The 16,630-nt window shown below is 43.6% G+C and overlaps 3 protein-coding genes across 4 annotated transcripts in view; 1 reads left to right on the plus strand and 2 right to left on the minus strand.

The window, feature by feature from the left end:
- LOC126568014 (protein CBFA2T3) overlaps positions 1-16,630 on the minus strand; it is a 416,394-nt gene that overhangs the window by 328,369 nt on the left and 71,395 nt on the right. The gene's annotated exons all lie outside the window — the stretch shown is intronic.
- The window catches only part of LOC126567784 (pro-interleukin-16-like), a 92,223-nt gene that overhangs the window by 31,288 nt on the left and 44,305 nt on the right, over positions 1-16,630 (plus strand). The gene's annotated exons all lie outside the window — the stretch shown is intronic.
- LOC126568011 (frizzled) overlaps positions 8,942-16,630 on the minus strand; it is a 198,876-nt gene continuing 191,187 nt past the window's right edge. Inside the window, exon 5 of the mRNA XM_050224407.1 lies at positions 8,942-9,618. Coding sequence (XP_050080364.1) covers positions 9,092-9,618 — 527 coding nt within the window. The 3' untranslated portion in view covers positions 8,942-9,091. The remainder of the gene's footprint in view (positions 9,619-16,630) is intronic.

A 16,630-nucleotide genomic window follows, 5' to 3' on the forward strand; every position in this document is an offset into this window, starting at 1 on the left:
ACGATCTATGCTGATGATTATAGTGCTGTGAGTGGTGAAACTGCTTTCACGAATGTCACACACAGAGTTTATTTATTTTACTTCTTTTCCCCTTTGCTATTTGTTGCCTTCGGATGCATCGTTTTCAATCGAAATTGGAAAAAATGCACCCAACCGGGAAACGGGAGGTGATTAAAGTCCTTTCCAGTCGAACGCCCCATTGGTTCCCCCCATTTGGATCATCCTCATCGGGAGCATCGGGTTGCGCTCTTTATAATAAAAAAAACGCAATCGAAACGTGATGTGGAGTGTGCAGTCAGCAAAAGGATTTATGCTACACCATCCCCTTTTTTTCCAGGCCCTCACCCACGGTGGGTTTGGGGTGAACCGGGCGCGAAATTATGTGGCGGCAATCTGGTACCGCTGGTGTGTGGCATAATCGTTTGTGGATATAAATACAGGTTTTTGGGGTCAAATACATCTTTTTTCTTTATCCATTTCGATTTCTTCCTCTGCTTCATTTTGCATAACCGGATGAGCATCCAGCGAGAAGCATTATGTTTGGGAAGGAGTATGGGAACGAATTTGGGAAGAATGGAGCAAAGGACACACACAAACATTCACACACATAGACACACGTGACACGTCCTAATCCGGGACCCAAAAAATATACCGGGAAAAGTGGGTATTTGTTAGAGGTTTTCGATGAAATATTTCTATTGATAGAAATAAAATTTTATTCTCTTCCAATTTAGAAGCGGTGCAAGGTTTGGTGGGGGAGATTTCACTGTCAGCGGTGGGCATTTGATTTTAATTTTACGGATCGCGGTTGTGGTCAGTTTATAGTTGAAAAGAATTAGGATAATTTGAGAGAGAGTCTCTCTAGCGTAATCCATTTAACGTGACTTGATATTCTTCGCTTTGGTAGGGGCTTGAAACAATATTTGCGACAAGACACCCATAGAAGCGATATTTTTAGGCTGGAAATTATTGCGTTATTTTTTTACTATTTGACGTCATTTTCCTAGTTTATTAGTGATGTAATATTGACTTACCTTCTTTTGTTTTTTGGATATTATTTTAAGCAAGATCTTGTGCTGTGTTGAGTAAACGGCTGTATAGGCCTTGTATTACAACGAATCGACTTTGTAAAGCCTAATAATATGGCATATTCATGTAGCCCTATCAGGGGATTAGATGCGCTACTGATTTACCTCAAAACTGCGATAAACTCGCGTCAAAATATTGAAAAAAAAGAATTAAAACCAAGACAAATTAAAACGGTGCATGGTCCCTAAAATAAACAAATTTCAATGTCCACGCAGAGGCGGATTTAGCTTTTCTGGGACCCTAAGTGGAATGAAAATTGGTAAATTCCTGCGAGAACTACGCGGTGGTGGATGAAAGGTTCGGGAAGAAATGTTTCACAGAAGAGACCCAAAGACGCATTCAACGGTACGCGGAACGCGGTTGAGGTGTTCTACAAAAAGTTGCGCAGTCCAAACACTCATCCAACGATGCGCAGAACGCTCCAATCGGTCCAGGAATGGCAGAGTTATCGGCGATTTTCCACGGAAATGTTTTAGTTTTTCCGTAATAACTGGGCGGGGGGTGGTGGGATCGGGTTGAGGTGTTCTACAAAAGGTTGCGCGGTTAGAAAACCCGATCCCACCAACCTCCGTCCAGTTATCACGGAAAAACTAAAACATTCCTGTGGAAAATCGGTGATAACTCGGCCATTCCTTGACCGATCGGGGCGTTCCGCGTACCGTTGGATGCGTCCTTGGACCGCGCAGCTTTCTGCGGAACGCCTCACCTCGAATCTTCCACCCCCCTGTGGAAAATCTCGATCCATCCAATGGAGGAGGTAACTGGTAGCGTGCTTGAAATTTTTAAATTCAAATGTAAAAGTGAAAGCGCAAGCACTTGGCGTTGTATTTTGTTCTACCAACTGAGCAAAATTAGATATTGTTATCTGGAAAATGCTGCATTCTGCATTAGTATGTTCTGCTATTATTCGAAATAATATTGTGATGCAAAATTTGCTTGCACTTTCGGATACAAATAACATCGGAATATTTTTCGCTTCGGAGGAAGGCTGGCGACCGCAAAATACGACAAAACACACTGTACAAACTACACCGGAGGACCGTTGAAGAATTCTACAACATGGTACGGGTGAGGGAGACATTATTTTTCGATCAACATTGGCACGCGGATCCGTGGAGGTTTGGCAAGAATTTCTTTCATTCCCTCGTTCATCCATCGAGTCGGTTTTCTGCACTGCTTGAGCGTTCAAAGTCCTCAGACAAGACCTAAAGAGAAATAGAGTTTACGCTGTTCCTAAGCGACATGCTTATGCTCTAAGGAATGTGTGTTAATACTATCGGGAGGAAAAATTTCTTCCACAAAACCGATCGTCTTGTAGCAGGAAAAAAAAATAAACACACGCAATGTAAAGATTCTTCTAATAGTTTATATTTTTGATGCGCGTTTTGCCTGTTTTGTTGTTTTCTTTATCCGATGTACACTTTTATCATTATCATTATCTTATTCACCACGAGCTTGCTTCCCTTGCCTAGTATGATTTGTTGTATAAGTATATAATATTATTTATAATGCTTTCATTTCGCTCCTAAGCCAGCTTTTTCGTTTGTTTGCTGCCTTGTTATTCGTTTATTTAATATACAAACATCCCCCCAGATATAGGCGCTGGTGCCGTCTCTGAGTCTCGTCTTGGGGTAGTTTTGCAGTTGCCTAACATTAACGCGCTTCCTTCACTCGATGCAAGATTTTTATTTATTATTTTATGTTCGTATTTAATGTATAATGTGTTGTTTGCTGTTTGTACATATATGAAACACAAGACCGGACACCGAGAAGCATTTCTGGGACACGCACAAGGTATGTTCACGATTTTCCACGCCAATGCCGCGAAACGGAAAAAGGAAAAGATCCTGCTGAGCTAGTGTTGATGACTTTGTTTAACTCGTGAAAATCATGCCTAACCGCTGAAAACTGCTTTTCCAGCCTTTCCTATTCTCGAACCTAAGCTGGCGAGGCTTTCGGGCTCGCAAACGAAATCTAAATTAATGACTACATGAAAGGCAAATGCTGGCCATAGAATCATTACATGCCTTGAGGATTTTGCCTCCGTATCATGTCCGCTATCATCACCGCCAGCATTTACATTTTATGACACATTGTTTAACGATTAATTTTCCTCCTTCTTAACACTTTACCACGGAATTCGCGATTACCGCGGGCAGTCATAACTTAATCACTAACGGTAAACCATACAATCCTTCTTGCCTTTTTGGGGACGTATTCCCAGTCTATATAGAGATATAATGTAGCTATACCGATCAAAATCGTTTGATCGGTTTGATCGTCTATTTGGCATTTGTTTTGAAGCACAACAACACGCGATGCACAAAAAATGCGAGAGCTTTTAGCAACAATGTTTTGATTTCCAGGACTTTCCTGCACGCTACTTACTATAACGAAAAAAAAAGGGGTGAGTCTTTTGCCCAACTTTGTCGGGCAAAACTCTAGAACATTCGTTTAATCGATCAGCGGTCTGCACTGGTCGTGAATTGACAAATTGTTATCGGCAGGAAATAACAAAATGAAATCTTCCACTTTCACAAGAAGTTGGTCGAGGAGAGAAAGGATCTCTTTTTTTTTCGTGGGAAGGATAGCAATAGTTGGCCGAGTTGTAAAAGCATTCAAAATGGATATCAAAACAAGTTTCCTCCTTTTCCTCCTTCATCACAGCGGCGAGGCGACGTCAATTCTGCAGAATATTTTTATTCCAAGTAGTTGATTTATTTGGCTCACTCGGTGGCATTTATCTGCATTTCGAGCGTTACTATTTTAATAATGTAAAATAAAAAATGTCAAACTTACTATAAAGCAAAAACCACAACAACAAAACTGGTTCGAAACACTTCACAATCTGGCTGCGTAGAGAGCGGGAGAGCGAAAAAAAAATGAAGGAAGGAACTTGCCCATTTACGCGCGACATCAGGACAAACCTTACCATTCCTTTGCTTCGAGAAGGCTGCGCCGAGCCGCGACTGCAAATACACCGGACAAGTTTTTTGTTTTTACCGCAGCGGTGACGATAAAAATTTATTTATTGATCCCAGGAGAGAAATCGCCCATTATCACGATCACTTCCCATTCCAACGAGCATTTGGAAAAGGGGGAAAAAATGAGATGGGAAAGCGGGGTTGGGTTCGATTGCGTCCAAGAGAATGAGGTAAAGATGGGATTTTTTGTTCGCTTTTTGAATTGGGAAAATTAAACGAAGTCATTTTGAGGCTATCAGCTTGGAGTGGGTAAGAATAGTCGTCAGTCATTGCTAGCAAAATAATCCGTACCGATTTTCTTGTATGTAAATATGAAATCTGAGCTGCATGTTGACGTGACACGCCTCGGTACGGTTGTTTCACACTTGAGGAAATCAATTCCATTTTCAAGAAGGTTGCCCGGAACGAGTGAGCGGTTTTGTGTGCTAATGTCCTTCTTCCGAAATGTCCGGACGCTCTAGCAGAAGCGTCGCAGTCCACCAGCATACACACACACACACACACACACAATACATGCGAAGGAAAGCTGCGCATCTGTTTACCTTTTTGAGTTCGGTTTCCCTGGAGGTGAAGCTGAAGTTGTGCTGGATAGAGAGAGTAGAAGTTGAGCAAAGGGACACAATTTTGTTTGCCTGCCAATGACAGAACATCTCCACAATCGACGAATTCTCAAACATGGGACGAAACCCTCTTGAGAATTGATTGAGTTCGCGAAGGAAAGGAAGCAAAAACCGTCGTCAAAGCTCGTTTTATATGGCCTGGCTTTGAGAAATTGAGTTGAAAAAGAAATCACATCTTCGTGCTTACTTTTGTTCAGTTTAAACAAAAAAAAAACGGAACGATAGTAAACGAAATCTCCCTCGAGAGGTTTCCCGGCTCGATCCGACTGAGGGTGGAGACCGAAACGCAGATAGCCTTTTTGTTTAGGAAGCGAGAAAACGACACCGCAAACATCCTTAACGAAGGTTTACCCGTCACTAGTTTTCGTGCCGTGGTTTGGGAGTTTTTATTTTTGAAGTGTTTTGTTTTTGAACTGTCGACTAAAACATGTCCGCACTACAAATTTCTACTGCGACTGAGACGAAGGACTTCTTCTTGAAGACTTGTAGTAAACAAAACTATTATTTTTTTTTAAATATTGGAAAAGGGGGATTTTACTTAAAATTTAATTTCGATTAAGAGTTTTTCTCTCTCGTGTCGAGATACAAACAAGGTCACGATCATGAAGAGGAAGAATTTTCTACTTTTTGTACAAGTTTTTGAAATGCCTCCCTGTAAACACTTTGAATCCTCAAAGAAGAAGCAATTTAATTTAAAAAATCATTACATAACTCAAAGCCAGCTCCAAGTATAAGCTTAATAGTTTGAATAGCTTCATCAGTGTCAAAAAGGATGCAGGAAAAATATTAACTTTACTACGCACGAAAACAAAAACCAGCCCCGAAGCGAAACGTTGCATATTGCTATGTAATAAAGCAACATTTTTGCATCGGAATGCCAACTACCACGAGGTTTGGTGTCATCCAGGCAGCAGCAATTCTTCGACGGGAAGCGGTACAGAGAGCACACGCAAATCTGAATCTCATAAAGCGAGTCCGAGTGAGCAGAAGTGAAGTCGTCGGTACTGGCGGCAACGAGCGCAAAAAAAAACCAGAAACAAGACAGCAGCAATAATCGTAAAATTAAATTAAAAACATAAACACAATTTTATTTGCCCGTCAACCGATACGATGCTTCGGGGCAAGTACGCGCACATCCGATCCGAGCCCATCGGTTGTATATGGAAGGAAAGCAAGAACAGAACAAACAAACTCGAAGCAACAGGAAGGAAGGGCCCAGGGATTCATGAAAACAAAATACGCCAACATGCGGAAGACCAACGAAACAAAAAAAAAAAAAACTGTTCGAGGATGTCGTGCAGTCCAGACCGCTTTCGGTCTGGAGCAGGAGGATTAGTACGCTGTCTTCTTCGGTGTACTTTGCATTTTAATTTTCATGGCTCGTTTCATTATCCATTTCATGTGCCATTTCTAAGGGGACGATGCACAATTAAACAACCGAACCCAAGCGCCGTCGCCCCGTCGTCGTACGTAAGACTGGGCATTAATTTATCACGTCACTTTTTGAGGCACTTATCCTCGGTTTGCTGCGGTGGAGAAATGAGCGAATCCTCGACAATTGGTTGCTTTCTGTGGTTGGTTGCCAAAAAATAGAAGGACGGAAAAAAGGACATCCTATGTACAAGAGTTCCTAGCAAGTAATACGTACAAACACGTGCCACGGGGTACACCGAACAACAACTGCCGGAAAGGTTAATCGTTAATTGAAAAATTATTGTACGACTTCTTGGTTGGAGTTGGTGAAGGTACGACAGTTAGGTCAAAGCTCAAAGTCGAAGGATCGCTTGTTGCTCTGTTAAGGCTGCCTTTTACTGTTGGAAAGTGGCTTTGTTTTTAAATTTCCCAGAACGCTTCCGTGCAGTGCCTGGCGGGGGCACGATGATTAATTAATTTTCCTAGACACGTGGACCGTTGGTGGGAAAGGACACGCCATTTTACAATCACAAAACCGCACCGTACTGTGTACGTAGCGCGTGCACGACCGAAAATTTACTTCCCAGCGCGAAGAAGATTCCTCACCGTGCTCTGGATATTCTGGAACTGTGCGGCATAATCTGCTTCGGATAATTAATGATTCCTTTCAATGGGAGGCCCCGAAGTAACCTTCCACGGTCGCTTCCAATTACAATTCTTGTACTGTCACGCTGAAGGGATTCTGGTGTCGGTGTTACGCAGGTGCTACGTGGCATACGTAACCTCCTTTTGCGTCGGATTGTCTACGATGTGACACTATCGGAATCTCAAATCACTACCCAGGCCCAGCATAATGAGACGCACACGTGCCGGGATACGAGTGAAGCTCAGCTATCCGACCACGATAGCTCAACGTACTTGACCGGCTTAGAATCGTACCGGGAAAAGCTCTCTACGGGTAAAGACTGGAGAGCCTAGCAAGTAGTAGGCAGGTGCTGATGCTGGACCAACCAAATCCCCCAACACAACCACCGATAATGGCTTACACTGTCATTAATATTCATGTATGACGACGATTGGATTTTCGGCGGTGGATTCGGTGGTGCCCCACAGCCACTGTTCTGCGTGTACGATTGTTCGGTGAAACGAACGTTCCAAGTGAACAATTTAGCGTGAATCCTCGTTCTGGGCGGAGTACCAAGTAATGACAGATACTTGAAACGTGCAAAGCGTTTTTGGACGTAATAGTGTGGGACCGTATTTGGAACGCGTACCACGGTACCAAGATTGTCATAGGCTCTTCGAATTGTCCTTAATTAGTGGAAATAGGATTGAAGCTAGTTAGCATCCGTTTTGCGAATGCTGCTTTAAATGTCAACGGTCGGAGGGGGGGGGGGGGGGGGTAAAGAAGAGGAACCTGGGGCGCATCTCATCATGCAGCGCTCTTTACGTGAGCCCGATGCTTTGGAGTACTCGTATTTAATCCAGTTGCGAGATTCTTCTGCAGGATTTGACGGTTTACGGACAGGATGGTCGATAGAAAGCGTCACCATGACCTACAACGGAACCTAACATACAACAATGGCTCGCAGGCGTGTTTTTGGAGCGTTCCCTAACTATTTTAAAGCACCATTCTCAACAATGGATGGTGCATCACTTTACACTAGGCAAATTCGAATCTTCCTTTCGTACTATAGCTGGTCTTACCTAATGTTCTATTTATGTACAGGTTCAATGTTCATCGTTCATGGAAACAGATCCGCAAGGAGAAATGGTGAGGGAAGGATCGATGCGAATGTTACAAACTACTTACGAATATACTCTACTAGCACTAAGGTAGCACGAAGGTAGGTAGTATGGTACAGCTATAGAATCTAGTTTTTTACGAATCCTTACACACATAATCTTATCTGTGCTACGAGGTACGAAACATTCGTACGTTATTTTCTCCTCCTTTACTATGTAATGTCTATTGAAAGGGCACAACATGCGCACACACAAAGGTGAAAAACAAGCAAAAATGACAGCTAACACTATTGATTAACTGTCAACAAATGTAAAATTTTGTAATTCATACTACATGACGATTTTTAAAATAAACCTCAAAGAAATTAAAAATTCTTCTCCATTAACTCTTGTAGAAAATGAAGCCTTACAGTAAAACAAACTCTCTATTCGTTAAAGCTATAAAAAAAATCATTACGCTTGTTTTTCACCTTGCGTGTAAGTAGCTACGCCCGAAGACTTCTTCCCTGTATCTCATCTTGAAACACATCTTCTTCGGTTGCTCTTGAAATGCATCACATCACGCACATCACGTCCTATTCGTTCGGAAACGCTTCTCCTCTTCTTCGCCTATTGCATCTCCTATCATCACGAGTAATTGAATGAGTGTAAGCGACGCAGCGATGAAGGTACGGAGGTAAGCTAACATCGTTATGCGAAAGAAGGGAGCTGTCAGCGTTACACAACGTTACTCAAGACAGAAGCCACACTACTACCTGTACAATGTATACCGTCCTGTATACTATAGCAGCAGAAATTAGTAAATCCTAAATGCATTCTCTGCTGATGCGCTGATGATGCGTTACTACATAGATATTTGGTCATTCGCAAAATAAACCTCGAACGAAACATATCTTATCTATGCGATCCATCTCCTTCCTGCCACTGTTTGTCAAAAGGAGCAGCCCTAATCCTACTCCTTTGCTGCGGGGTTTAATGTCAGCTTTCGAGGCTTTCGGTTGAGTCGGATGGTGTGCAATGAATGGGATGATAGGTGCAGATGAACGTGGGGTCAGGACCTTCTGAAGAATCGTTTCTAATGTTTAACCTACCTTTTTTGCAGATCGTGCAATATGATGATGAGGATGAGGATGATGATGATGATGATGTGGATGACGCCTCTTCCTAAAACCTAATGACTCTCGCGGTAATGCGCACCGCCGGATGGTGGGCGACGATACGCACCCGCGTTACCCTCTACTAGACGTACGCACCGCGACTCCGCGTGTCCTTTCCCTGGAGACGTTCGGCAAACTGCCGCCAGCTGACGACGGTCTTACCGGACCATAGCCACACACTGGACGTCACACCGACCAGCATCGAGCATACGTACTTTACCATGTAGATGTGGAAGATGGGTTTCGGGTCTGGTGGGCCATGCCGTGCCGCCGGACACGGGATGGAGAAGATCTTGCACATTTGTCTGTTCCACTGGATCATCCAATCGTCGAAGTGATAGTACTCGTAAAACAGACAGGCAAGATAGCCGAGCGAAGGTAAGATGAACAGTCCGCTGAAGAATCCGATCCGCAGCATTAATCGTTCCAGTTTGTCCGTTCTGGTGCCGTCGTGCTTCATGACGGTGCGAATGCGGAACAGCGACACAAACCCGGCCAGCAGGAAGATTCCCCCGATCGAGAGGTAAATGACGAGCGGTATCAGCAGAAACATGGCCAATGAGTGTGTGTCCAGCTGACCGACGAAACAAACACCTGACAGCACGTCACCTAGAGAGAAAGATCGGAAGAAACCAAAACAAAAACAAAAAACACGTGTGCATTAGAATAGATGTCCGAGAAACAGGAAGAGGTTAATAAAATTATCTATTCATAAGGCTCACAAGAGTCTCTCACTGGTAACTCGAGAGGGTTCTTGAAAAACTATGACCTAGAAGAAAGCGCAAGACAAAAGCAGTTTGCCCTTCGGCAGAAACTGTTGGAGTTCCGAGTAGTGTGTGTATGAACTATAATTAAATTAACAGAACAAGCCGGGCACTGGGAGGCATCGTCCCGTTACGTTTCGTATTCTTCTGTCCGTAAACATCATTAAAAAAATGCACACACTGGGCAACCGGTTGATCCGGCACTCAAGTATCAATGCCCGTTGGGGTGTCTCGTGAGTACGAGCATTAATCACAGCACTTTTCACCCTTGCTTTTCCGCTTGCTAATCGTTCTACAGTGACCGAGATTATTATAAGTTTTGAAGCTAGAAAATTTCAGAGCAAATTACATTAGGATTATGTTTAGGATGAGTTGCGGGAACGGTCAGATTGGCCATCCACGCCATCCATCCAATTGGCTAACTAAACTTAAGGATTCCACGTAGCTGGATAGTCAGTCCTCACTTCGGTTAAAAATAATTTGTAAAGTGTTATTTTTAAATGAAAGGCATCTCGCTGCAATACTCTGATTTTCTGACCCAAAAGATTAAAGTTAGGCGTTTATCTAAAATGTTATTTACAAACTCATCCTGCGCTTATAGAAGTTCCCCTCGCTGTAGATAAAGCACGTAAAGCTTGCTCCAATCTTAGCGGGCAGCTGATCACGAATGGCCGCCTTCTCCTGGGACTCCAAGGTCTAGGTAAAACGAAACACACATTGGCTTCACCGTCCACGGGGGGGGGGGCCTTCATTCACAGTTATGTGCGAATACGCATGCAAATCTTTTGCCAGAACAAGAAAAAAAACGATACGCAACTCTGCCGGGAAATCTCATTCGACTCGATTCGATTAAACCCTAGTGCCGTAATTCGAGCTCGTTTTGAGTTCGCTATCTGCCAGCTTTCATCGCAAGGTTGCTGGTGGCGCGCGCGAGCGCTCCCTTGGCATCCAATTAATCGCTGACCACTTTTCAGTGAACTGCGAGTACAAAAACAAAAGCATTTCGTCCTTCGGTTCGCTTACCGAGTGGAAATTATTTTTTTGAATTTGGTGTTGAAGCAAACGTTGGGGACATTATCCCTTTCAGGAGCGTTTTGGAGCGGTTGAATGAATGTTTCGCGAATGGAAATTCACATTCCCGGCACGCTTCAACGCCGACGTCGAACGACTGCTTTACATAAACGTTTCGATACGTTTTCGCTCGCGTTAGCTGTGGCTGGTGGGACCGCACCATCCCATAGTGATTATCGCGGAATGGGACGGATTTGCATAAATTATCATACAGACATTGTTCAAACACCCGTGGAAACATGATCATCTTCGTTCTGGTTGAGGCACCCAGCACCCAGCAATTTGCACCGCATGTGAATGTTTTTTCTTCTGCTTGTGCTTTTGTCTCAATTCGCTCATTTGTCGCAAGGACGTTTGCGTTCTGATTGAGGTAGGATAAACATAAGATAGAAAAACTACCCTTTTTTGCACGATAGAACCACCCTAGCACACACTGAATAGAGTATTTTCAGCACAGTAGTGTGAAGGGAAGGAAAAAGTTTTTCCCCATTGAAGCAAAAAAAAAAAAACTTCACCCATCGGGCGCATGGGTAAGCTCTGTTGGACTGGGCTGGACGGAGTAAAATATTCTACCGCAGCGTGTACAGTTTTCGTGGGCACCGCCTGATTATGCTCGGGGGAAATAACGTTGGAACGCATGCTGTCAGTTGTAGCATGATTTCATCAACCTTTTGTACTTCGGTGTGAGCATTCTTGGTCTTTTTTTTCCAACACATTCTTTTTGCAGCCAACTTTATCGGTTGGAGGATTTCTTTAGGGACGTTGCGATATGCTCGCATACTGTTCGTTACTGACGCTCATTCTTTCCCCCCCGTCGAAGAAAAGCTTGCCTGATGGTCCTTAAAGCGAAAGCTTTCACCTCAACTTCATCTCGAGAGAGATTCGCACGTAAAAATCTGAGTTTGATTGATTGTGTTACGGGAACTATGATCGAACTTCGAAGCGAGCGAGCCAAAAAATATGCTACAATCGCATTAGGCAATTTGTTTTACGATCAACTTTGACACTAGGGACAGACAGGCCAAACAGCCAGCACCAACCGATGGAACAGGTACGCGAGAGCTTTATAAGTTATCGAAATCAGATTTCAACTACGGGGAAAAATGTAGCGTTTAATAAATGGATGATTAGGTGCAAACGAAATCAAGGCCAAAGAAAAAAGGTTGATGAGAGCATTTGTTTTGAGAGAGCGATCAAACTTGTTGGAACTTTTTGGGATGATTTATTTGAGTTCAAAAATTGATACTCCTCATTGAAGTTGATTAGCGTTTAATGGATGTGTTCTGTTTAAACGTCAAAATTAATGGGGTTTTCCCCAAATAATTGATGCTGAAGATAATGATAATGATAGGCCCCTAGTTTTCGAAGAATTTTTATCAACATCTGACCCGAGAAATAAGTATGTGTTTTGACTCCAAGAATACATTAAAATTATTCTTTCCATTCCTTTGTACGAAAGAAGTTAATTAAGTAAATTACAAAGAAAATATTTTTCAACCAAATGATGCATTCCAAAACCAAATGATTTCCAAGCTTTCAATAAAGTTTATAGAAAGCTGAATTTCACGCATGAGATTTTCTTCCATGAGACTGACCTGGTTAACAGACAGTAAAGATAGCAATTCCTATTAGGATATCACTAATATCTAAGCACCTTTCGAGGGTAAGTAATTTCGGTAGCAACTGCAACATCCATTAACATCACACACCATTTTCTGCCAACTCATCTTCCAAACCAACGGGACACGCTGTTAAAACGCGCATCATAATGTGGCTCATCATGTACAAAAACACGGCAAACGTTCACAATTCTGCATACACCGAACCGGACGACCTTCTCCCGCTATTTCCCGGAGCTGGCCTGACCCTGGCGGACTCTCGGTGTGAAATCAATCAAGCAATCGGAAAGCTGTCAGAACATTTGCACTCGTTACTGACGTTAATTGCGTCTAATCTCGACGCTGCATCTCGGCCTAACGGATCGTGATCACCTTTTCGGCTAACGGGGGTGAGTACGCCGTAACATAGCCCTGTGTTCCGCTGCTAAGCAATTGTGGCCAGTAGCAATCGGCGCCTCACCAGGAAGCCTTTCATTATGCCCACTTTATATCATTTGCACTCACTTTAGTGTGCCTCGGGCAGTGCTGTCGGTAGGGAAAATCGATAGGAAAATCACCCACGGATCCTCGAGGGGTACCTTATTTTGCTCCGTGTCCGGGCTATGATAGTATGGTTTTGCGCTCTACAAAACGGTAATCAGGAAGCGGGACCCCGCGATCGTTCGAGAACGGTAGCGAGGGAGACCGGCGGATTCTAATGGTCGTAACGAGGAGTTGGGTGCGAGATACCCGGTTAAACCGGTACGTTGGAACTTTCTCGGGTAGAGGTGCGTGTCCGTGCGGTGAGTACAGACCTTGGGTTTGCATCTTCTGACAGACACGCGATGCTGCCAAACGGAATCTTAATATGTAATTAATTTCGCAACTGCATGAAGTCTTTAACAGCAAGAGAGATAAACTGAGCGAGAGAGAGAGAGAGAGAGAGAGAGAGAGAGAGATTGCTAGAAAATGCTCCTGTTAGGTTAGCAAGATTTTCTTGCGCCGAAGCATCAGGCCGTACCTGTTTGGTGCGTTTCCCAAAGAACCAAAAGGACGGACACGTCCGTTAATACCGTAGCGTTAACTGACGGATCCAATTACTTGCAACTATTTTCTTGCAGATCGGAAGATTAAATTGCACGTAAATCGTTCCTTCCGCTAGTATTACAGCCCCACACAGCAAGTGGAGTAACATGCGTAGCGGAGGATCACGATTTCAAATATTCAATCGAGTTGATCTCTTTTTGAATCTACGCCCAAGATGCGTCGTCAAACCAGTAAGAATGGACGTGTTTATTTAAATCTTTTTTCCCCCAGAAGTCTGACGCTACTGGAAATTGAATTCATTCGTCGGAATTGGATAAAATTTATTGTCCAGCCTATACCATCCCCTTAAAGCCTTGGATAACTTCGTGCAGAAAGACATCAAGAAGGCAAACCCACACAACTAACCGGCGGCTACTTCTCCAGACCCGGAGAGCACTTAAATTCAATCAATTCTACCCAGGCGAACGATAGAAAGTTGCTGCACTGCCCTCGAATAGGGAGCATCATTTCACTGAAAAGTGATACATTTCTTCGACATTCCCACAGACTGAAGCTTATGGTGTGGAGCAGCAGCACTCGCACTGGACGACGTTAATATCGGATTTCCTTTTTAAATGGCCAGGGGGACGTCTAATGGAAAATGGAGAAAATTTATGTCTCAACAGCGAAACGCTTCTATGCTACCCTGCTGCCCGAGCGATATGGGACAAACCTCGAACTCATCTTTTCTGGTGCTGCGTCTGTGACGCAGGAAGCCGGAAATCTTTTCCAAGAACCAAGTGCCCAGTCGTGTGGTGTACAATAAGAAAGTACGGCAGGAAAAGGAGTCACATTGAAAAAGGACATAGCGTGGTGCTATTGCTGGCGGGTGTGACCATTTTTCACGTTTCTCCAGCACGATGCACACAGTGGGAGGATTGCTTTGCTATTTTCCCCGGGTCCTCTCGCTCATGCTTGAAGATACATACGAACCCAGCAGTGGTGATGATGGCTGGACACAGTAATATAAATGAAAAATTGATAATTTATGGGTGTATTTAAAATGAATCGCTTGCCGCCGCCGGTGTACTTTAGCTGCTGCTCTGCTAGAAACCAGATGGAACTGTTTGTCCAGGTCTGCAGGAAGAAGCTCTCGGAAACCGAAAGCAGCGCTTAGCGGGGTTTCCTTTGTTCGGGACGGTTAAGCTGCTCGAGACTGTCCGCCGCCTTATCTTGAACACTCGTTTAAGGGTCTTCCGAGCATTGCTTCGATTGCAGTACAGCAAGTAGACATTTGATAAGTAAAGCTTCTTTTAATTTCCTTCTTACAACCACTTGTTTATTGCCGGCTGATAGGCAGCAGCTAGCATCGCATCGTTTCGCCAATTTTACGACACTTTTGATGTATCAAAGACAGGCCGGAAAGCGTTATCTTAACTTCACTCAACTGTAGTTGAACCACCGGTAGTGCTGCCGTTCAACGGATCCAATTTAGCTTCATCTTCAAGCGATACGGAACATCCGCCACCGGACCCGGTAGATGGAATCCTTTTTGCACCACCAGAAACACATCCTGCTAGAAGAACAACCCGCACCGTTGCGCTACCTCCACACGCCTACTAGATTTCTTTACTTCATTCCTTACATACCGCGTTTATCATTCTCTCGCCTTTTACTACTCCATCATCAACACGCGATCCGATAAATGGTTCAATAAAATAAATTATTAAAATCACATCAAAGATAAGTGGGAACGCAGCTGGGGATGCCACAACAGCATGCAACAGAGCGCCCCAATGTCGGTAGATCATCACAGCACCGGTGTGCTCATCATCCGGTTTTTGTCGCTTCTCTTGCCGAGAGCTTAAGCTGCATGAAAAGTGTCCGGGTGCCACGGATAAGTCCACCGTCAGCCGTGGTGGTGTGACGCTCGATGTGTAAGTAACCTTGGCGTGGTTTTGATCCAATTAACGGGTGTATTATGATGCTTGGTATGATATTACACAGTGAGGAATTTTTAGTGGCCATATTTGAAATTTTGGACCTTTTTTCCAGCTCAAGATTCTGTAACATTCTTAGATGAAGAGCATTGAAAAATTCTAAAAAATTTCAAACTTGTTTCTTGACTTTGCTTTCCGAACTGAATGAATTTTTTTTTCTTCATTTATTTATAAACCATCATTAGAAGATTCACTGTTCTGGTGAGTGAACCACAGTTCATCTAAGAGTCTAAGCAATTCTTCAAAAGCATTTCAGCATTTATTTCCCCAACCCCAAAAAACAAGCTCACACAGCTCATAGTGTTGTTCGTCATTTTCGCGCTCCCTTTGCGTAATATGTGACGGGTTGGTTGCTACTCCCCTCAATATCGCATGATCCATTTGCCGTGCCTGATTTTATGTATGATAAAATATTAATAAAACGCTCAACCCATCACTGCATAATTGATTGATGTATACAATCAACGGTGCGAAGCGTGATGAAAAACGTTACCAAGTCACAAGAGTTCGCAATTTACATCACCTTAACCATTGCGTCTTCTAATGGATTTCTCGAAACCCATTCGACGCACCATTCACCGATTTGCTAGAGTAATGTAATGTGATGTTAAATAATTTTTACTACACCACACCGGAACTACCTTCTCCGGTCTTTAATGCAGGCAGAGGTAGAGCGGGTTCGTTAAATAAAGTTGTTGCTGCCTGTTTGTTCATCACGTGTCTCGATGATGCTGCTGATGCGAGTGGCTTTCCATTGCGATGGCGCATTAAACCAACGGCAAAGTAATGTGCGTATGGGCTGTTACTGACGAAGAAGCAAGGATGCATCTGGTGAAGATAATAGACGGACCATTCCCGGTGGTTGCTCTATATAAATTGCAGCCAGTGATCTTCTACTCACAGCCGCGCACACTTGCATTCTGCAGACACAAGCGAGGCGGTCGCTCAGATACGTTCTGCGAAATGCAACGGTATTTATACTCGAAAGGTATTAAATTTTATGAAATAATATAAACGATCGTGATTACAGGATAATCACAGGTGTGCCCTAAGTTGTGCTGATGGATCGTTTATGGTGTGGTGATCGTGGCTACGCTGCAGGGAACTCCGGGGAACACCGCTTTATTGCGTGATGACTTCCAATGTCACCCATCCCAGTGTA

The sequence above is a fragment of the Anopheles maculipalpis genome, chromosome 2RL (genome assembly GCF_943734695.1).
Source record: "Anopheles maculipalpis chromosome 2RL, idAnoMacuDA_375_x, whole genome shotgun sequence".
Classification (NCBI taxonomy): Eukaryota; Metazoa; Arthropoda; class Insecta; order Diptera; family Culicidae; genus Anopheles; species Anopheles maculipalpis.